The 23,439-nt window shown below is 38.8% G+C and overlaps 1 protein-coding gene across 1 annotated transcript; it reads right to left on the bottom strand.

The window, feature by feature from the left end:
- Window positions 1-11,692: 11,692 nt before the first annotated feature.
- LOC149817145 (uncharacterized) lies at window positions 11,693-14,618 on the bottom strand. Its single transcript, XM_089988085.1, has 3 exons — window positions 14,336-14,618; window positions 13,492-13,650; window positions 11,693-12,064 (listed from the first exon to the last, which is right to left on the bottom strand). The coding sequence occupies exons 1-3, from the start codon at window positions 14,567-14,569 to the stop codon at window positions 11,900-11,902; spliced, it is 558 nt and encodes a 185-aa protein (XP_089844211.1). The 5' UTR covers window positions 14,570-14,618; the 3' UTR covers window positions 11,693-11,899.
- Between the last annotated feature and the right edge of the window lie 8,821 nt (window positions 14,619-23,439).

Genomic DNA, 23,439 nt, shown 5'->3' with positions numbered 1-23,439 from the left:
TGACTGTTCTTTTCTTGTGTAGGCTGCTAGCGATAATCAGCGTAGCGGAGCTGAAGGGACAGATAAAGGCAATGAAGAAGAAGACGCACAAAATCTTGGCGATGATTAGAGAACTGTATTGAAGTTCTATTTTTTTTTGTTTCTTAAATGTAATTATTGAATTGTAGTTAATTGAACTTGTTAATTTTAAGGTGAAACAATTAATTGTTGTAGATTCTTTTTATATGAAATTTTTTGTGTGGTTTGTTTTTTATTTACAGGAAATATAAATTGTACCGTTCTCGGTATTTAATTTTCAAATAATTTTTTTAAATTTTTTTTCGTGTTTGCGACGGAACTATCTGTCGCTATGCATATAAATCTAGCGACGGACGTGAATCCGTCGCCAAGCCGTGGTCGTCGTTTAGTACCGACGGATTGGCGATGGAATATATCGCTCGTTATTCTGTCGCAATTAGCGACGGACCTGGCGACGAATTTATTTCGTCGCCAGTTAGCGTCAAAAAATTCGCGATGTAAGCATACCGTCGCCTAGTCGTCGCTAAACCTGTTAGCGACGGAATAGCGATGAAATGTGGTCGTCGCTAATCCACGGCTTTGTTGTGGTGGATTGTTTTTGCATAACCGTCTTTTTCACATATTTTTACACTTTTTATTCGACATTACATTCATTCATTGGAAAACTGCTTATAACTTTCATATTTTGAGTCAAAACCGAAAACTTATTTAAGGTTTTTGTCTCTAAGTTTCAAAACTAGAATAAAAACATGCTCACCAAATAATTTATCTCATGAACGATTGAAGAGAAACATCCTCTAAAAGCCTAAGCATGTAAACAACAAATAATATATGAGAGGATGAGGAAGTATACATAAAATATATGACTCAAGTTTGCATGTATTTTATGTGAACTTTCTCAAGTCTGCATAAAAAAATGTGTGGACGGACTTCATTTTATGTCTCATGTATGACTAAAAGCATATGGGACACACTAATTCCTGTGTATTTTTTCCACTAAGAATATAATGCAAGGAGACAATATTGGTAAAAGTTTAAAACAAGAAAATAATGGTAGCAAATTTCTTGCGATAAATTGAAAAGGATTTTTATTTTTCATGTTTTTATCAGAAAAATGTTGTAAAAAATAAATTAATTAAAAAATATGTTACAAGAAATGAAAACAAATAAAATTAAAATACATCAATTTATGCATGAGAAATACCAATTCGAAACCTGAATATTGTGATGAAACCACAATATTTTTATTCAAAATGGTAATATCTTGATATTTTGAAAATATTGCAATCTTTTAGTTGTTTAAAATGATGACTGAAATATCTTTTTTTAATGATACGTGTCACTATAACATGACACGTTTAGGTATATAACATGGATAGAAATAGAACCTTAGGTCAAATTCCGCTTAAAGGGTTGCATAAGTCTATGCATATGCATGTTTATATTGAATGGCTTCACCAAGCACCAATGATGCCATCGTAGGAAGCAGATCAGGTCATGCTGAACATGAGGGTTTTTGCTCATGCCGACATTGTGGCTGTCTGTTTGCATTTTTGATGAATGCCACGTAGTTTTGTTGACTTTTGAGCTTTTTAAAATGCAAATCGGATGGCCACGATGTCAGCATGAGCAAAAACGCTCATGTTCAGCATGACCTGATCTGCTTCTGCCGTCGTAAACAAATTCATCTATATTAATGATGCATGGCTTATAATTGTTTAAGTTCTGGTCTTTTGCTAGCTAGGAGCTAGTTGTTAGCAACCAGGTGGATCAGGTCCAGAAACCCGTCTAACATCCTGCAGGTCACCAATTCAAGCTTGGCTCATGCTTGTGGCCAGCCAAACCTAGCTAGAACTCACGAGGAGCTTTGAGTTAAATCAGCCAAGCTTGAGCTAACTCGTTTACAAAAAAACACATTGTTTCAAAGTTGGAAGCAATGGAATTTGAACTCTAGACCTAGAGAGTCAATAATCAACCAACACACACACGTTTAAAAACTAGAAGCAATAGAATTTTGCACTCTAATAATGTAAAATATGTTTATTACTATTTAACAAGCTTATATAACCCCAGACAAGTTTCAGCCAGCGAAGCCCATTTTATAAGTTCAAATGAGCTCTTTACGAGTTGAACGCGAGCCCAGAGCCCAGTCATGGGTGGCTTGTCTCGCTTTCCAACCCTACCCTTTTCTTTTTTTCCAGGAATATTTTTCCTACCGGATATAGTGATTGTGAAAATAAAAAAGCTTAAGAGAAACTAACCTTTTCTTTTACATTTTGGAAGAACAGGCCCTCGATGAAGTTGGTAGTCCTAAATTCACAAAAGCTCCCTTCAATCCATTTATCAGCATTGCCGCCGAGGTGGTATCCCATGTGGTAAGCGGGGTCTTGTGTCAAGCTGTGCTGAGAAAACAATAGTAGGAAGAGACGATAAAAGTAAATGAAAGAAAGAAAGGAAGAAGACGATGATTAACGTGGTTCGGCCATGGAAGCCTACATCCACGAGGCAACACAAGTAATGCGTTTTTTATATTATCCCTTCAACGTTAGTACACGTGATATATGAACACAAAGATAGCCTCAACGGATAAGCATAAAACAGATTGTGAGAATCTTGTAAAATCTCGATAACCACGACAGAGATATACGATAAGATGGAAAAAACGGTTGCCTAAAATATGCTTATCTCAACACTCCCCCCCCAAGTGGGGTGTGACAACCCCACTTGATGAGTATGGTTTCCAATCGTGAATGAGTCAGTCCTTTAATAAGAGCGTCTGCAAGTTGATGGATGCTTTTAGTGAAAGGTAAGACGATGTCTCCCTTTTGAACTTTTTCTCTAATATAATGACAGTCGATCTTGATATGTTTGGTTCTCTCGTGGAAGACTGGATTTGAAGTAATGTGTATAGTAGACTTATTATCACAATGCATCTTCATGGGATGGCTTGAGGTTATATTCAGCTCATTTAAAATAGCTTTAGTCCAAATTAATTCACATGCAGTGGCTGTCATGGCTCTACATTCTGCTTCTACACTGGATCTTGAAACTGTGTTTTGTTTCTTGCTCTTCCATGATATTAAGTTGCCTTCGACAAATATATGGTATCCTGTGATGGATTTTCTATCTTCACTTCCGGCCTAGTTAGCATCTGAGTATCCTTCAATGGTGCTATGCCCATTTCTTTTATATAATAGACCTTGTCTTGGATTTTTTTATGTACCTTAGAATGCGCTCAACAACTTTTACATGACACGGTCTGGGAGAGTGCATATGTTGACTTATGATATTGACTGTATAAGAGATGTTGGGTCTGGTAACTGTAAGATATATAAGATGACCAACTAATCTCTGATATTGCTCAATATCCTTTGAAGATATAAGATCTTGACTGAGAACGAATTTAAGATAAGCTTTTATGGGCGTGTCAGAGGGTTTGGCCCCTAGCTTTCTAGTCTCTTTGAGCAGATCAAGAGCATATTTTGTAAAACCCGAGATTTCTTATTTGAAAATATCTCAAATTTTTCAAGTTGGGCCTAGATCCACATTACGGATCCAGGACCCATAAAGGGGGGGTAATTAGGATTTATTCATTTGAAACCTTGATTTAATGATAATAATGAATAAATAAAATTTAAAAAAAAAATCTAATTTAATTCGAGGATCCACAGTGGATCCATTTGGATCCACTTGTGGATCCATATCGATTGGGGCCGGGTTACGGGTCTCGGGTCCGGACCCGAGCCGCGCCCCTGTGTAACAGCCCTTTTAAAGAAAGGGGCAACCCGATAAGGGTTGCCCGATAGGTTCGTTGCAGAAAAGGAAAGGGGGGCAGGAGGGGGTTACGCAATGCGTAACCAACTCCTCCCATCTCGGCATGGAAGAGGGCCGATAAAAGGAGTGGAGAAGGGGGGGGTTTCCCTCTTCACTCGGGCACTCTCTCCTCCCCCATCTCCTTTCCCCCGTCTCTCTCTCTCTGTCAGTGTGTATCGGAGAGGAGGAGTTCGCCGACGAGCTGCGGCAACAAGCAGCCATCAGCGACTGCAGCGAGTACCCCCCTGTCGCGACAGCAACAAGGAGTGTCAGTCGCGGCCCTACCTTCGCGTCCCCAGCCTTCGATCGCCGGGAAACCCATCGGAATCAGGTACGGTTCTTCTTCGAACCTGGGTGAGGAATCGAACAGGGGTTCGATTCCATACGTTGATTTGGGGGTTTTCTTGATAAACCCTAAATACCCAAATCAAATTGATTTGGGGGTTTTCTTAATATGCCCTAAATATTGAAATCGGAAAACAGAAATCGTATATGTTTATGAAAACAGTAATCGTATAGGCTTGAAAAAAAAAATGTTGTTTCATGTTGCAGGCCACTAGTGCATGGGTTGGAGGCGACAAGCCCAGCCGACCCAGTCGGCTGGGTGCTCTACTTCTTTTGGACCGGGCCATAGCAGGCCCATCCGACCCAGTCGGCTGGGTGCTGGCCTGTGACTCGTATGAAAAAAAAAAGAAGAAAAAAAAAAAAAGAGGGTTTCCTGTGTGTGCACTTGATCCCCTTTAATGAAAATCTTAGAGATTTTTAACGGGTGTTTCGGTGGATGATGTTTTTGGATGTTGGTATTGTTTTTGGAGCTATATAGTCTTTGGATCTGTTTGTTTTACTTGTTTTCTTCATTTTGGATTTTCTTGTGGTGTTTAGTATGATTGTATTACGTAAAGAGGTGAATTGCTTAAGAAAAATAAATAGCCTGAACAGAGATTTCTAATTTGGGCGATTTTTTTCAAGTTGGTGTTTGTGAAATAGCAAAAAGAACTGTTCTGGGCACATAAACGGTTGGGTTTCAGTGTTGATGTTGAATGGGGAGGAGGTTATGAAGGTTGTCAGAGACCCTAATCAATCAGATTTGGGGGATTCGGTTGCCATTATTAAATTAAAATAAAACCTTATTTGGGGTTTTTGTTATCATTGTATGTGCATAGGGAGAGTCATGTATAACCTGACTTGGGTAGGTTATACGATGGGCATTAGGTGCATCATGAAGTTTTTTTGTAGACAAAATCTTTTTATGCTATTGGATTAAAATGTTCATATTAAGCCGTGTACATTGATGTGATTGGTTGCTGAATATCATTCCTTCATATTTTGATAAGTATGATAATGTACTGCTATACTTGCTGCTGAATACGCAAAATTTTGAAATCATAACACCCAGACTTATGAAAGGCTGCATGATATAACTGAAATTGGGTATTAGAATGAGAATCAAAAACTGAATGTTGAAATGCCATTACACAGCTCAACGTGTGTTCAGTTTTAAAACTGCATATATTGGCCTGCGTATTTTGCCTTGTATTCTTGTACTGAAATTTCACTAGACTGATAGTTAGTCCGTAACCTGTCATAATGGAGTTTTCACTTGAGTTGAGCTGGAAATCATATGGTCCTTCCCCACTCTTGCTTCCTTTATTCTTCTTACCTGTGCTTGATTATTACTAAATTAATGTCTTCATGGCATAGTTATACCTGAAAGGAATCTGTAACCTGTTCATGAGAAGGATGATTTGTTTTGTTCTTGCTGTTTTCATTTGGGGTTATCAAGCCTCCGAAATCTATTTAAAATTTTGTCTTGAAATGTCACATTGTGATGTGCCAAATAGGAGGACAGCATTATTAAGTACACATAGCCGACCTCCATTCTTTTGTACAGTTCCCCATTCATATTCGGTAAACTGGGCACAACTGTTATCATTAGAGAATGGGTTCATTAGTATTTACTGTTAGGCAATATATTAACATAAAATGAATAAAATGAAGCATGACTACTAGTTATACTTGTTAGTAATCATTAATGGGTCAGTTGTGTATAACAGTGCTCATGTTACACTGTTTAGGGAGGATGGATACATGAAACTGAAATTATACATATGGAATGTATCTTGCTTGTATGTCCCTAGATGAACATTATATTTTTGGCTAGAATCCATGTGTTATTTAAAAGCTTGTGTATTGGATTGAGAGAAAACACTTGCCGTGGAGGTTATGCTTTCACTAACTGTTATGATTATGGTACGCATGAGCGTGAGCATGATTCAATTATTAATAAGTCTTCTTGAACATGTACACTTGATTTATGTGTGAAATGGTTCATGTACACTCACACACTTAAAGAAACCATGGATTGGTTAAGACCCATAGGTGATGTAGGTAACACACACATATTGAAAATGCATATGAATGAATTATGACATGCATATGTTTGGGTTTATATTTGCATGAATATGTATGTTGTTTGGCATTTTGGCTTAGTGTTATAAAGGAAACACTGTTATGGTTTTATTATGTGATGCACCGATGGCCAAATTGGACCATCATCGGCCTGGAGTGCCGTGGGTTGGTTTTCTTTTATTTATGTTTCTAAATGCATCACTTGGCACATTACTACACTGCTCTAGTGGTGGTTACGGGCTGGAGTCCCGAATGGGTCCCCGCAAGGGAGGATGCGGATTTTTTTCACTTTACTTTTGCATATTGTGTTGCAAACTTAAAGAATGAATTAAATAAAAATATAATAAGAACAGTGTAATTTACATTCTGGGATATCTCATCTGGAGTATGAGAATCTTGGATATCCGGTCTTGGGGAGACTGTGAGGATACAAAAAAACTCCGTGTGCGTTGTTGCCCCTGAACCCGATATTGAGGTTCTTCTCCTGGCCACGGTTTTAGGGAGAATCCGTCACTTTACCCGGGAGTGGTGTGTTAGTCACAGCTGTGAGTTTATGGTACCAAGGAAGTGGCACTTGTGGGCGTGGGGTGTCCCTTGTGTCCCCGACATTAAATGTGGAGGTCTAATGTTCCGATAGATGGTGTTGTTTCCTGATATCGGTCGAGGGCTAAGTTGGAACCCAGTAATAAAATACAAATTGTGTATTAAGCTACCCTGGGAACCTACTTGACCTCGGGGTTTGTACCCGTTTGGTGTATCCGCGGGTCACGGTAATTAAAAAGATGAACTTAAAGATGTGTGCATCTAATAGGGCATGCATATGGAAAGATGGAACTTAAATGAAAGATAACAGAAGAAATCATGCATTGCACATAATCATGCATTTTTCTGTTATGCATTAGATCATGCATGTTTGAATCATTCTTGATATCATGACATCATTTGGTGGTTGCATACGCTTTACTTCGTGAAATCATGCTGAAAGGTTGGTTATTTAGTTGTTGATATATGACACTGTTTACTGTTATTGATTGGTGAGTAAATGAAATCATTGGTAGTTATGAAAATTTAGATGTTGAAAATTTTATATTTGCGTTCACTCAAATCACTGCATGAAATCTTATCCATGTTCTTTCTCTCATCTGATTTCTTTAGAAGTAGTTGTGCTCAGAATCTCGGTTCTGACACCCTACTTTGTTGGTTTTTCACAGGAAATGGTGAACAGTGAAGTTGGACATGCATCTGGGGATGGATGAGTTATACTTGGACTTGTCAGCTTCAGTAGAGGATATTGTGGCTCTTTCTTTTGTCTTTCAGTTCTTTTAAATTCTGCAATTGTTACTTTACTTTCAGTTGAAGGAAACTTTGTCTTTGAAATTTTATTACTCATCAATAAAAGAGTTTTAGTTGGTTGATATGGATGATAATTGCAACTTCGTTTGTGGTGTGTGGTTATCCAACTGAAATTGGAACTGTAGGGACCCCAGGTCTCTGGGAAGTTTTCCGCAACTCTTAGAAAAAAAAAATTCCGCATTTTTCAAAAGTAGGAGTTGGGGTCGTTACATATTTTCTTTGATTCATGAATATTCTTCTTTTTGAATGAGCTACTTCTATTCCCAAGAAATAACGAAGGTGTTCAAGGTCTTTGATGTCAAACACTTTGTGCAAATGAGTTTTGATTCTGGATATCTCATTAGCATCATCTCCTATGATAATAATGTCATCTACATAAATCAGAATGATGGTGAGTTTTTCAAAAGAATGTAGGACAAACAATGAATTGTTTGAAGTGCATTGTTTGAAAGCTTTTTTCTCAAGAGCTTGACTAAGTTTCAAATACCATGCTCGAGGAGACTGCTTTAGACCATATATAGACTTTTTAAGTCTGCAAACCAGATTTGGGTTACCTTCTTGGGGATGACCTGGAGGTAGATGCATGTAAACTTCTTCTTCAAGATCTCCTTGAAGAAAGGCATTCTTTACATCTAGTTAAAATAGCTCCCAATTGAAATTACTTACAAGAGAGAGAACGATCCTTAAAGTGTTCATCTTGGAAACAGGTGTGAACCTTTCTTAGTAATCTATACCATGGGTTTGAGTGAACCCCTTAGCCACTAGCCGAGCCTTAAAGCGTTCAACAGTTCCATCACTTCTATACTTGACTTTATAAATCCAATGACATCCAACAGCCTTTTTGCCTTTAGGAAGTTGACAAATGTCCCCGGTTTTATTTTTGTGTAGAGCACTGAGTTCCTCATTCATTGCTTGAACCCATGTAGAAAGATCTTTGGCTTCTTAACAAGTACTGGGCTCTTTGTGTTTTGTAATAGCATTAAGGCAGGCTTGATAGCCTTTGGACATATGATTATAACCAATATAGTGCTCTATGGGATATTCTGTTGAGAGATAAGTAACAAAAGCCTTAAGATGACTCGGAGGACGAGAAGTTCTTTCAGAGGCTCTAACTTGTATGACATCTTGAGTAGGAGTTTCATTCACTTCATCTTGGACAGTGGAAATTTCAGAAGAATTTTCTTCGGTTCTCTCAGAGTTAGAACTTGGACTCAGATCGGTGAGAATAATATCTCTTGGCAAGTCCACATTGAGAAGAACAGTCTGATGCTCCCCTGAAAATCATCATCAAAGGTTTCAGTAGCAACAAGAAAATAAGATACATTTTCATCAAAGTTGATGTCCCAAGAGATATAAAGATGATTATTGTGAATGTCATAACATTCATAGCCCTTCTTCTAATTGAAATACCCAAGAAACAAGCATTTGATAGCACGAGGACTATGTTTATCCTTTCTTGTGAACCCAGTGGAGACAAACACAGTACATCCAAAGGTCCTTAAATGGGAAAGATTCACTTCCCTTCCTTTTAATATTTCCAGAGGTGACTTATTATTAAGACCTTTGCTGGGAAGTCTGTTAATAAGGTAACAAGTCGTAATAACAACATCACTCCACAATTTCTTTGGTACATTCATCTGAAAATACAGAGCTTGGGTCATTTCTAAGAGATGCCTATTTTTTCTTTCGGCAACACCAATTTGTTGTGGTGTGCCTACACATGTAACATGTAAATTGATGATCTAGGCCAGTCAACTTTTCAAAGTTCTCAAAAATCTGATTTTTGAACTTGGTTCCATACTAAGTTTCAACCATCTCGTAGAATTCTATGAACGTATTTGGCACCTCATCTTTAGATTTAAGAATTTACAACCAACAATATTTTGAAAAATCATCAATAAATAAAATATAATATTTGAAACCAGAATAAGCATCAACCCAGGGTTGGACCCCACACATCAGAGTCAATCACTTCAAACACATGGGTTGACACACTCAGGAATACGAGCTAATTTAGCAAATCTGCATATATCACAATTATTGCAATCAAACATAAGATTTGGAAAAAGAATTCTAAGAGCATAGTTCTAGGGATGGCCTAATTTGTAATGCCAAGATTGACTGTGCTCCTTTCTGTGAGCTATAGAAGCATTGCCACTGAAACTTATTTTGTAGAGACCTCTTGATTTTTGTCCTTCACCAGTCGTCTTCCCCGTCTTTCGATCCTGAAAAATAACATTAGTTGGGGAAAAAATAATATTACAGTCATTGTTTAAGTTGTCCCAATGATAAAAGGTTAGAGGCAAGTTTAGAAATATACAGCGTCTTGGAGGCATGCTTATTGTTAAAGAAATGAAACTCGCCAATACCACGAACCCCTAGCAAATTACAGTCAGCTATGGAAACAGGTCCTCTGCTATGAGTATTACTCAGATTATTTATGAGAGTTGAGGAACGGGTCATATGATCAGACGCACCGCTGTCCACAATCCAAACTGAATCAGAAGAGGTAAGGCAGTTTACCTGAGCCGGCAGGAGTTTGACTGTACACATTTTGGGCATTAGGTGAGACAACAATTCTGGCCTTACTGAAGGAATTGAAGACTTCGGCCAGGTTTTTAATCGTGACGGGAGTCCCAACAAGTTCATTGTGAATAGCAGTATTAGCTGAATCCCTGGGCTTGGATTTTTCAGATTTGTTGGTGCTTGGTTTGCCAGGGAGGATCCAGCATCGCTCCCGAACGTGACCATCCTTTCTGCAATAGGAACAGTGAGGCCTCTTTCCTTTAGTCTTCCCAACGGCATAGTCTCCTGCATTACTGTGAGCAGGTTTAGCACCGGCTTGAAGAGCCACTCGATCTGGAGTTTCAATGTAAATTTTGGTAGTATCACTTTCAGCCGGATTCATAACTCTTCGCCTGGCTTTCTCTCGTAGTACCGTGGGGACTGAGTTAAGAGAAGGGAGTTCTTGGGTCATCCATATTTGGCTTCGAAGACTTTCAAAATCGGCACCCAGTCCAGACAAGAATTGAAAAATATTTTCCTGTTCTCTAAGTTTTTGAAGAGTAATAGGATTTGTCACGGCAGGCTTGTAGGAATCAAGCTCATCCCACATGCCACGCATTCGGCCAAAATATTCACTCACGGACTGATTCTGTTTCTTGAGACTGCAAATATCTTGAGACAATTGATACATATGAGCAGCATTATATTGTTGTCTGTATAGCTCCCTCGCAGTCCTCCAGATTTCTTTAGCAATGTTCAAGAAAAGAAGCCCTCAGCGATCTTGGGCTCCATTGAGTTTAATAGCCAAGACATTGCCTGACTGCCACTCGTCATATTTGGAGTCGGAGGGATCCGGTTGAGGAAGCTTCCCGGTGATGTATCCAGATTTAGCTTTGACACTCAGGTATAACTGAGCTGATTTGGACCAAGAGAGATAATTTTGGCCATTTAGAAGAACAAAAGTAATTTTTTGATTTGGACTTATCTGTTCCTGAACAAGGATACGAGACGCACTTGTGAAGGAATATCACCACTACTTGAACTGCCATGGTGACAGAACAAAAAAATTCCAAGAAAAAAAAAATAACGCAGAGGAGCTTATTGCTCTGATACCATGTTGAGAAAACAATAGCAGGAAGAGACGATAAAAGTAAATGAAAGAAAGAAAGGAAGAAGATGATGATTAACATAGTTCGGTCATGGAAGCCTACATCCACGAGGCAACACAGGTAATGCATTTTTTTTATTATCCTTTCATCGTTAGTACACATGATATATGAACACAAAGATAGCCTCAACGGATAAGCATAAAATAGATTGTGAGAATCTTGTAAAATCTCGATAACCACTACAGAGATATACGATAAGATGGAAAAACTGGTTGCCTAAAATATGCTTATCTCAACAAGCTGAAGGCACAGGATCAAATCCCTCTTCCACATGGGGTGGCTGGTGTTCTGGTAGGGGTCCGCCTAACCCCAGCTTGCCTTTCAAAACAATAAAAAAAAAAGCATTGCCACTTTTGCATTATACAGTAACAAGGCATGGGAGAGCAGTTTCTTCTACTATGGACAATGCAAGACTTATTGGATATATTTATGAAATCATTTGATTAAGAGATATACATCATAACATAAATATCCAGATAAGACCTGATAAACAAATCCAAAACTTCAAAATTCCTTGTGCATGGCGCATCATTGGTCGCTAAGACCTCAAACTAAGGCTTTAGATAAAATAGGATAAACTTATTCCACATATTTTAGACAGGAAGAACAGCATGGCTACCATTGCGATTGATCTAAATGAACGGTCTTGTATTCAGGAAGAGCTCTGTCAACTTTGTCTTCCACTCTCCATCACCAAAGCCCTTCACGATCACCTGCCAAGGCCGCGCGACTTGACAAAGAGCAACATGCATCCACCAGTCAATGTTTGGGAAGTTACAGCCCGAGACGCCGTCGCCCTGTTCCAACATTTTTATTGTGGTATTAGATATTGCAAAATTGACACCCATCCTTAGAAAAATGAACTCTTAGGCTGCTTTTGGACGCTTCCGTTTTGTTTTCTTTGATTTTTACTTGAAGAAACCACCCTAGGATCAGAGACCTAATCGCACTGGCTCTACCAGCCGTACTTACAGTTGTTGTCCTAGCAGCGTAAAACTCTGAGGGCTTACTCCTCTCCCACAGGGAGTCACCACACTTCGGCACAGACTGCTTTTGGACACTTCCGTTTTGTTTTTTTTTATTTTTACTTGGAGAAACCACCCCAGTATCAGAGACCTAGTTGCAGTGGCTCTGCCTACCGTACCTAGCAGTATAAAACTTTGAGGGCTTACCCCTCGCCCCCAGGGAGTCGCCACGCTTCGGCACAAGGGATGACACTAATGGGATTTGAACCTAGACTACCCGCCTAGCAGTTTCATATTGGATTTGAGAACCGAGGATCTCTAGCCTCAACCCCCTCCCTTTGTCAGGCCAAAGATCCATGTATTTTCTTCAAATAGACCCCAAAAACTAGAGCTCACCCTGGGTTGTCCAAGTGGTTGGGACAGTTGTTGGAAAGATAGTGTATTCCCCAGTATCGATTCCTCCTGGGATCAACCGAAAGCTTGCCTGGTGGATGTCCTTTGTGAGCTAGGGTATTCACTTGGAGTTTATTATTTAGGAAGGGGGCCAATTAAGTGACCCTGGTTCTTAGGCAGGTTCCTCGTCATAAAAAAAACAAAAGAAAAGAAAAGAAAGATCCAAAAAAAAAAAGATCTAAGATACAGATCGAGTCATCAACAAATCCCCACATGTAGGGAGCTGCCGATATGACATGGGGCTCACACAGTCACATCTATATCCGACGCATTCAAACGACACATTACAAATCAAAAGAAGTTTTTTGAGGATCTAAGATACATATTTGAAGGGAAACAAGCCAATTTTTTGCTGACTTGATCTCGTCAGGTCCCAGGACAGAGATCCTTGGTTCTCAAATCCTTGCAGAGGCAGCCTTGTGTGTTTCATTCCCAGGAAAAGCTTTTCATGGGAATGGGCACAGATTTCTGAAAAAACATGCCAACTCAGTCTTCCTATAAGAATGCTTTCATAGAGGGCGAGGTATGAAAGGATTTGCACATGAAAAGTGGTAGGCAGTGAGAAAAACTGAGATCTATTTGTGCCGGCATGGCACTTTCCTACTATAACAATTTGATGTTTGTTTTACTCCTGATGGGAAAGAAAGGAAAAGAGATGCCAGCTCGAGCAATTTGGTATGGAAAATGCATGAAACAAGCAGGTAGACGATGGTTTGTATATATAAGAAACAGTAGAGCATGAATAGGCGTTTGATTCATGATTGAAAGTGCAAGGAGAAGAATCGAGAAGAAAAACTGGTCTTTACCTTCAACTGAATTTTCAGCATTTCAAGAGCCGGAGAAGCGACGACCGACCGAACCAAGCCTGATAGCTCTGTGGAACCTTCATTTACCTCCCATGACAACTCTACACTTCTTAAACTCACAAGTTGGCAATGCCCTACTTGGTCTCCTCTTCCCAACAACTGTTCAAGAAAACACATCAATATCCAAAATCTTTAACAGTCCATCATAAGATTGTTAGTACCATGTTTAGGAAGCCTCTGCAATGAGGGTAATAAATTATAGGAATGAATCATACAAAGTAATAAATTTACAAGTCCCCTATAAACTGATATATAAACTAAATTTGAATTACAGCAATTTTCAGTGTAACTGTTATATTGTATGGTTAGCCTATACTTCTGTAGTATGTCATCCATTACAGATTCATTATATTCTTTCAATTATGGCTATTTTGTTATATACTAATAATTCTACTCAAGCTTTAATTCAAAAATACGTAGATCATTAACTCACAAAAAGATTACTAGGAAACGTATCAGAAACTCAGAGACCAATTTAGAAGCCCCCTATAATCTGATATATAAACTAAAATTGAGTTACAGCATTTTTCGGTGTAATTGTCATCTTGTATGGTTAGCCTATACTTCTGTAGTATGCCATCCATTACAGATCCATTATATTCTTTCAATTATGGTCATTTTGTTGTATACTATTAATTCTACTAGAACTTTAATTCAAAAGTATGCAAATCATTAACTCAACAAACAGTATCTAGGAAACATAACAGGAACACAGAGACCATCATAGCATACGTTTAAAACAGATAAAATTGAAGCAGAGGGGGAAAAAGAAACTACTGCACACCTCAAGAAAGCTCCCATCAATGGACAATGTTTGCAGTGCAGAAAGCCCGAGAAATATAGGTTCGATCTTGCAGCCATCAAGGAAACGATTTTCACAGGCCTCAAACCGTAAAAGCCTCGGTGGTGTAGAACGCAGAACCAGAGACTCAATCACCATCCTTTTAACAGAAAGGTGTTTCAGATTGGGTGCAGCAATTTCAATCCTCCTGAATCCATTGCACGCAGACACTTCCATCTTCTCCAGCAAAGGGCACGCCGAGATCAATTTCTTCACTTCCAAATCACCAACAATGCGAACAAAAATCAATCGCAGAGATTTCAAAGACGGAAAACCCGGCGCTGCCGACGCCGTCCAGGCCGGGAAGGAAGGGAATCTGCAATAGCCGAGGCTCATCTCTTCAAGATTGGAGAATGTGAAAAAGATGGATCTTGGGAGATTGTAGAGGTACCATCCGCACCGCGCGATTTCATCGTTGAAGCTCAGATTGAGGCGTTTTAGACCTTGAAGAACAGAAGGGGAAGACAACCACCGATCGATTTCGGGATCGGATTCGGGAGGGTAGAGGTTGGAGATGGAGAGGCTGTTGAGATTGCCAACATGGTGGGTCAGGAATTGGGTGACGAGGCTTCTTAGAACTCGTTGCCTCTTCCCGTCATCCTTGGGGTCGAAGAAGAAAGAGAGGTCGGGAACAGAAGCCCAGTGAGTCTTCCACGAGGAAGAGAGAGCTCTGGTTCTGTAAGCGTCGAGTGGTGGGAGGAGAGAGATGATGTGATGAAGAAGGAAATCTGGTAGACGGCTCAGCCGATCTTCTGTTTCTTCCATGGTTGCCTCTCTCTCTCTCTCTCTCTCTCTCTCTGAAAGAGGAAAGATGGGGAGAGTTGGGAGGAGGGAGATCAGGTCATGTTTAAATATAACCGTTGGTTATGTTCAATCCTCACCTTACACATCACTTGGAGAATCGAGAGAGTGGGGCCCACGCAGGTCCCGACGTCCCGTCAAGTGCTCAAGTGAGATATGCGGTGGGGATTGAATATAACCGGCGGTTATGGAGAGATTTTCAGTCGAACCGGCGGTTTCTTTTTTTGAATTGGTGCAGAGAGCCTTTGGAGATTAAGGTGGTGCCAGCTTGTTTTTTAAATTTTAGAAATTTTGGGGTTGAAGGTCCTATGACTAGGGCTGATAAACAAGGTTGAGGGGACTAAGTGTTCAAGCTTGACTCATTCTTGTGGCCTGCCAAGCTGAGGTTGAGCTCATAATTAGTGTCTATTAAACCAACAGAGTGTTAATTTAAAAAATAAAAAAAAGGATATTTTTTAGAGCTAAAAAAAATTAGGATAACATGTAAAATATAAACAAAATATATTTTTTTGCTATCCAAGAAAAGCGAGTACCTATTCATATTCATATTGCAACTCTATTTTTTGAGTTTGAACTAGGACTTTACAAGCCAAACATGTGGCTCGGCTTGTTTTACAGGCCTAGGCCGACCCCTACTTTAACGACCTCAACTCATCTTTGTTGAAAAGTGATTTTTTTAAACAATTGCAAAAACTAAAACTCAAGGATCTAGTGCCTTACAGACTTAACAAATTTCAAACTACAAGGGATCTTACATTGAACTAACAATCAAATAACTAACTTTATTAATTAATAATTAAAGTTTAAGAACAGAAATAAATTAATGTCCAAAATCATAGTCACACTACCCCAAAATAATGTCAGAAGTAGTCACGCAGTCGCGTAAGCTCTATATGGCAGACGTCATCCTAACTAGGCTTCAAGTCCTGTGAAAAAACATAAATAGTAATTCTTATACGAATTCCTCTAAAAATCCAAATAGGTAAGAAATAATATAAATAAAACTCATGCAAGTTTGTGAAGAAAATAAGTTACAGCAATTTCACAATTCAATTAACTATTCATGCATTTAACAACAATTATAATGCAACAACTATATCTCACGTGAAACAAAACACGTAAAGATGCATGAACTAATGCAGAACAGTAAATATGCATGATTTCAATACACATACATAAATAATTTATTAAGTTATTACCATAATTTTCTTTTGTATGCATGTTCCTATTAAATGCACACAAGTTTGGTTTCACTTTTCATTAAAACCTGTGGATACTCAAACGGGCATAACAAATTTCTGGAGTCCAAGATAGATTCCCAATTGTAGCTTAACACATAATTCGTATTTTATTACTGGATTCCACACTTGTTTCTCTACCGATATCAAGAATCAATATCATCCATCGGAACTGTTGAGACTAAGAGGTTTTTAGTAAATAAGTTTTTCTAAACTAGAGGTTATTTGAAACTTATTCTTTAATGAGGGACCTGGGTGTAATTTTGCTCTTTGGACTATCTCTATTTAATATAGAGATTAGCCCTGATTGAAGGTGGAGTTCTCTTTTTCTTTGTGCAGTCGTCTCTCTCTCTCTCTCTCTCTCTCTCTCTCTCTCTCTCTCTCTCTCTCTCTCTCTCTCTCTTCTCTCTAGATCTGAGTGCTTGGTACATCTTCAACATGGTATCAGAGCCATAGCCGATCGTGGGAGCGTGATCGAGTGTGATCAAAGCACAGTCGATTGTGGAGGCTGTCGTGATCGTGAAAAAAAAAAACTTCGATTCAATGAATATTTTTCAATCAGGTCAGTGATTAAAAAATTTTAAGATCTGATGACAGATCTGGTCGTGGATGCTAGTTGTGGGTTTTGTAGCCCTTTGGTGCTGTTTTTTTTTTGTGACTACCTACTGCCGAGTTGGTAGTTCCTGCCGTGATCCTTCAAAAGTTTGGTTGCTGTTGGTGATTCTGAAAATGATTGTCCTGCCGTGATCCTTCAAAAGTTTGGTTGTTGTTGGTGATTCTGCACTCTGTGTGTTCTATTTAAAAGTCGTGAAACTGATTGCTTTTTGCTGTCATGATGTATATGGCTGGGAGATGGTCGGGAGTTAAAAAAAAAATTATGTTATCACAGGTTGTGCTCAGATTCTATTTAGTGAGCAGCTGTCGTGATTCTTTTGACTCAGCAAGCTGTCGGGTGCTGTGTCGTGATCCTTTTGACTCAGCTGTTTTCTTTTAAACAGCATGTTAATAATTTTTTTTTGGAATCAGCAGGCGTGATTCCCTGCTGTGTTGAAAAATATTTTGTTTGTGGGAACCTTGTCTTTTGAAGTGGGATTCTGTGTTGGGTATTGCTACTGGTTGTCGTAGAGGCTGATGTGTGATGGTAACACACACTAGGTTGTCTTGGATGTGTGATCTTGATTTGCAACCTGGTGCCATCCTTGGTTGAGGTGAAAGGTTTTGGTCAAGTTTCTTTAAAATTATATTTTAAGTTTGGATCTGAACAGTTGAAGGTTGTGTTTCTCAGATTTCATTGGTGAAGTCAAAATTTGATATAGTCGGGCTTGCAGTTGATTGTGGGTATGCACGGTCGTGGTTGTTCCTGCATTTTGTGAATCAAGCCCATTCGTTTATATTATGGCTCAAATGGTTAAATCAGATGTAGATTCATCCAATGATTGTGTAACTCTTAGCAGGGCTGAATATGACGAGCTCCTTTCTTTACGATCATCCAATTCGAAGTCTTCTATTGTGGAGGTTGTGTGCTCGGCAGGTAATGGCCAATCGGCTCAAGGTGGTAGGTGGGTCATTGATTCTGGAGCCTCTGGTCACTTGTGCGGAAACTCGAGCAATTTTTTGAGTTTAAAGCCTGTGACAGGTCAAAAAGGGGTACGTCTTGCTGATGGTAGTTCTTCCCCAATTGCAGGGCAGGGAAACATGTCTATTACCCCTACTCTTCAATTGTCGCATGTTCTTCATGCTCCTTCATTTCCACAGAATTTATTATCCGTCAGTCGAATGACAAAAGAGTTGAATTGTAGAGTGATTTTTTATCCTATGGGATGCACCTTTCAGGACTTGTTGACGGGGAGAAGGATTGGTGGTGGCTATGAGGAAGGTGGTCTGTATTACTTACACCAACCAGAAGTTTCGGCCTATTCTGTTGTTACATCATCCTCAAGTCCTCTATTGTGGCATCATCGTTTGGGTCACCTTCCAGTGACAAAACTTCGTCGTGTCATTCCTCATATACCTTCCTCAGTTTCTTTTCAGTGTGAAACATGTCAATTAGGAAAACATTGTCGAAGCTCTTTTTCCTCTAGTCAGAGTCCATCAGGTCAAGGATTGTTTGATCTTCTTCATGTAGATGTGTGGGGTCCGAGTAGGATTCCGAATAGGTCTCAGTGTCGTTATTATCTAGTTATTGTTGATGACTTCTCGAAACTATCATGGGTGTTCTTGTTAAAAGATCGGTCTCAAGGTCCTGTCATTCTTAAATCTTTAATTGCAGAGATAAAAACTCAATTTGACATATGTGTTAAAATTGTTCGCACTGATAATGCTCTTGAGTTCAAATCCAAAGACTTACTTCAATTCTACTCTGTTAATGGGATTCAACCTCAATTTACATGTCCTCATACCTCCCAGCAAAATGGGGTGGCTGAGAGGAAACATAGACAAATCCTTAATGTTGCTCGGTGCCTTATGATTCAATCCAATATGCCTGCTACATACTGGGGTGATGCGGTTTTGACAGCCAGGTTTCTTATAAATCGCATGCCGTCAAGTTCTGTAGAAGACCAGATCCCAATTCAAATTCTCCGTCCAGAGTCTCCTCTCTTTCCTATTCCCCCTAAAGTTTTTGGATGTGTGTGTTTTGTGCATAAGCTGGGTCCTGATCGAGATAAACTTGGTGCGCAGTCTATTAAATGTGTTTTCCTTGGGTATCCTAAGAACCAAAAAGGATATCGTTGCTATGATCCTATATCTCATAAAGAGTATGTCAGTGCGGACGTTACCTTCTTTGAGTCTATTCCTTATTTTTCGAGTACGACTCCAAGGTTACAAGAGAGTCAGGGTGATGTTTTTCCTCTGCCAATTCCCCCTTTTCCTTTAGAGTTGTTCACTCCAAAGCCTGTGGCTCCATCCTCTGGGGAGTCTCGATACAGAAACCCTCCTATAGTGTATACTCACAGGTTACCACCTACCTCCATGCCCCCATTATCTCCTTCTCCTAAGGCAAGTAACTCTGAGCATCCTGAAATTTCTGCTATTGATGAGGATCTTCCTATTGCTCTGCGAAAAGGGAAAGACAGTGCACCCTTCATCCCATTTCTCAGTTTGTTTCTGAAGTTAATCTTGGGAATTCTATGAAGAATTTTATTTCGGCTTTGTCTGTCTCCTCTGTTCCGCTTCATCACAGTCAGACTCTATTCGACCCCAAATGGATGCAGGCTATGCAGGATGAGATGGATGCCCTATGTTCTAGGGGCACTTGGGATTTGGTTGATCCTCCAACTGATGCAGATATTGTTGGCTGCAAATGGGTATATACCATTAAATATAACTCGGATGGGTCAATTGAACGGTACAAAGCCCGGTTGGTTGCAAAAGGATATACTCAGACTTATGGTGTTGACTTTTTTGAAACTTTCTCCCCAGTTGCTCGTCTTGGCACTATTCGGCTTGTTCTTTCTGTTGTTGTGCACCATGGATGGCCCTTGTTTCAGTTGGATGTCAAAAATGCCTTTTTGTATGGGGATTTGCATGAAACTGTCTACATGCAACAACCCCCAGGCTTCGAGGTTCAGGGGGAGTGTAAGAAGGTGTGCAAGTTGAAGAAGGCTATTTATGGCCTGAAGCAGAGTCCAAGGGCATGGTTTCACAAATTATTTGAGGTAATGTCGAGTTTTGGCTTTGTCAGGTCAGCTTCAGATCACTCCTTGTTTATCAAGAAAACCAGTGTTGGAATTGTTGTTATGGTGGTATATGTCGATGACATCATATTAACAGGGAGCAATGCCCAAGATATTTTTGCCACAAAAGATCATCTTCAGAAACACTTTGTTACTAAAGATCATGGTCACCTTCGATATTTTCTGGGTATCGAAGTTGCAAGAAACAAAGAGGGATTAGTGTTGTCTCAAAGAAAGTATGTGTTGGACTTATTAAAAGAGACTGGAATGCTAGGAGCCAAGCCAGCTAATATTCCAATGGATCCCAAAACTCACATGTTCGATGAGAAGTCTGAGTATGTGGACAGTGCCAGCTTTAGATCCTTGGTGGGTAAGTTGCTATATGTGACTGTTACTAGACCTGACATTTCATTAGCTGTGAGTAAAATCAGTCAATTCATGGACAAACCTACAAAAGTTCACTGGGATGCAGCTATGATGGTTCTCCGGTACTTAAAGGCATCTCCTGGTAAAGGTCTGTTGTTTAAACGAAATCCATCTTTGGACGTTGTTGCTTACACTGACGCAGATTATGCAGGATCTGTTGAAGATAGGAAGTCAACATCTGAATTTTGTGTGTTTGTGGGAGGAAATCTTATCACCTGCAGGAGTAAGAAACAAACCGTTGTAGCCAGGTCAAGTGCTGAATCTGAATACCGAGCAATGGCCCAGACTGCAGCTGAGATTATGTGGGTAAAATCAATCTTGACCGAGCTTCAGGAGAAAGTATCCCTACCTATGTTGATGATGTGTGACAATAGGGCGGCTACATATATTGCCAACAACCCAGTGTTTCATGAACATATTGAAGTTGACTGTCACTATGTTCGCGACTTGGTTCAGGCTGGGTATATCTGCACCGATCATGTATCTTCCGAAGATCAAGTAGCTGATGTTTTTACCAAAGCCCTGGCAAGACCAAATTTCTCAAAGTGTTGTGACAAGCTGAGCATGATTGATATCTATGCTCCAGCTTGAGGGGGAGTGTTGAGACTAAGAGGTTTTTAGTAAATAAGTTTTTCTAAACTAGAGGTTATTTGAAACTTATTCTTTAATGAGGGACCTGGGTGTAATTTTGCTCTTTGGACTATCTCTATTTAATATAGAGATTAGCCCTAATTGAAGGTGGAGCTCTCTTTTTCTTTGTGCAGCCATCTCTCTCTCTCTCTCTCTCTCTCTCTCTCTCTCTCTCTCTTTCTCTATTTCTCTCTCTCTCTCTCTTCTCTCTAGATCTGAGTGCTCGGTACATCTTCAACAGGAACATTAGAAATCAACATTTAATGTTGGGACACCAGCAAAATTAACATTCACTCATGCCACTTTCTTGGCATACCAATAACAATAGTTGTGTCTACAACAGCACCTTCAGGCAAAGTAACTGAAAACTCCCTAAACCATGGTCGGGAGGTGAACCACTATATCAGGTTCAGGGGCACAATCGCATACGAAGTTTTAGTATCTTTATAGTTTTCCAAAACCACCATCCAGGATTTTCACATTGTGGAAGAGACATTCAGGAAGAAAAATATTAATTACACTATTTTATTTATTTTATCTTTTTATCAAAAGACATGTTCTTACAAAAGATTTGTTTTGCAAATCAACATGCAAAACACAACACAGGACCTTGGCATGTTTTAACAGTGCAATTAATTTAGAAAATCAATAAGTTTTTTAATGGATTTTGCAATGCATACAACAAAACTTAGAGCAACACCTGCTCATGGCCGACATGGCCTACAGTGGTTCACATCTGACCATCGATGCATCTTATGCAAAAATTCTTAGTGAACATGTAACCATATAATTATCCAAATAAGTCCACAAATGCACATTCATTCACACACAATATGAATGTACATATAAAATAAATTACATATGAACATGAACACTTACTTGCAACATGTATTTGTTTTTAATCATTCATCCCTTGCATAACATGCACACGCTCATGTTAATGCAATATCAATATAACTGTAGGATTCACGTGTTCATAATATGCATATTTATGCTAACATAACATTAGATTTTATATGTATATGTAAACAACAATTATTTTTGCCAATTCGGATATGCTCGGTATACAAATAATAACATATCAAGCTCGAAGCAAGGTTGCCCCACACACGGGACAACTCTAAGATACTATTGGCAGTATGTTTCTCATGTATAAACATGTAGCCAAATAGTGTTGGAAAGTAGGCAATTCCTATTCTTGAACACCAAACCGCGAGTCAAGTCATCGAGGTACATAGCAACAACTATGAATCCCAACTATTGACAGTCGGCTAGACTTAAAAGAAAAGTTAAATAAAGCCCAACAGTGACTGTCAACTGGGCTTAGACAAAATAATCACATCCCCAACCAATAACCATATGCAGTCTTAAATATTTTCAGAATTAGTTGGCTAACAACCCTAAAATTTCTGCACATAGTAATAGTGTATGAGGTAACTCTTTACAATACTAAACAATTATATTTATGCACAAACTATACATGTATGTGATGACCCTTTATGTAACATCAACAATAAAACAGACATGTACTTAATGACACTTTATAAGACATGAACAACATATAAACATGTAATGCAGTCATATGAACAGTCAAATGAAAAATCAAATGAACGTGTACTGCAGTCATATGAACATTGTAGCAAACAATCATATGAACATTTAAATAAACACGTCTTTCAGTAAGACTTTATAAAGCATAAACAGTCACATAAAAATATGTATTTCGGTAACACTTATAAAGCATGAACAGTCACATAAAAGCATGCATAAACAATCACATAAAAGCATGCATAGACAGTCACACAAACATGTATTTTGGTGATACTATAAAGCACAAACAGTCTTATAATAATATGCATAAACAGTTACATAAATATGTATTTTGGTGACACTTTATAAAACATGAACAATCATATAATAACATATGCTTACTTAATCAGAATCAGTGTAATGCTAAACATCAAATACAACATGTGCATTAAATCTAAACATGCTTACTTGATTAGATTTGTTGTATGATGAATATCAAAACTGCATGTGTATTGAATCTAAACATGCTTACTTTAAACAGAAACTGCATACACATCTTAGAAGAGAATCGGAATCCCGTATTATATATATAGAATCCTACGGCAGACATGTCTTGGGTCAAATCTGACCCTAAACCATGGTTGCATATATATATATATATATATATATATATATATATATATATATATATATATATATATATATATATATATATATATATATATATATATATATATGTATTCACATG

The sequence above is a fragment of the Nuphar pumila genome, chromosome 14 (genome assembly GCF_984573655.1).
Source record: "Nuphar pumila chromosome 14, dmNupPumi1.hap1.1, whole genome shotgun sequence".
In the NCBI taxonomy this organism is placed as follows: Eukaryota; Viridiplantae; Streptophyta; class Magnoliopsida; order Nymphaeales; family Nymphaeaceae; genus Nuphar; species Nuphar pumila.
This window is presented reverse-complemented; position numbering and strand designations above follow the sequence as displayed.

Excerpts from the sequence above, each read along its gene's own strand:
- LOC149817145 (XM_089988085.1), bottom strand. The coding sequence starts at position 14,569 with ATGGAAGTGTCTGCGTGCAATGGATTCAGGAGGATTGAAATTGCTGCA. Across the intron at positions 13,651-14,335 it reads TTGATGGGAGCTTTCTTGAG|TTGTTGGGAAGAGGAGACCA; the intron begins GTGTGCAGTAGT and ends TTTCTTGAACAG. Across the intron at positions 12,065-13,491 it reads TGCTGAAAATTCAGTTGAAG|GGCGACGGCGTCTCGGGCTG; the intron begins GTAAAGACCAGT and ends ATGTTGGAACAG.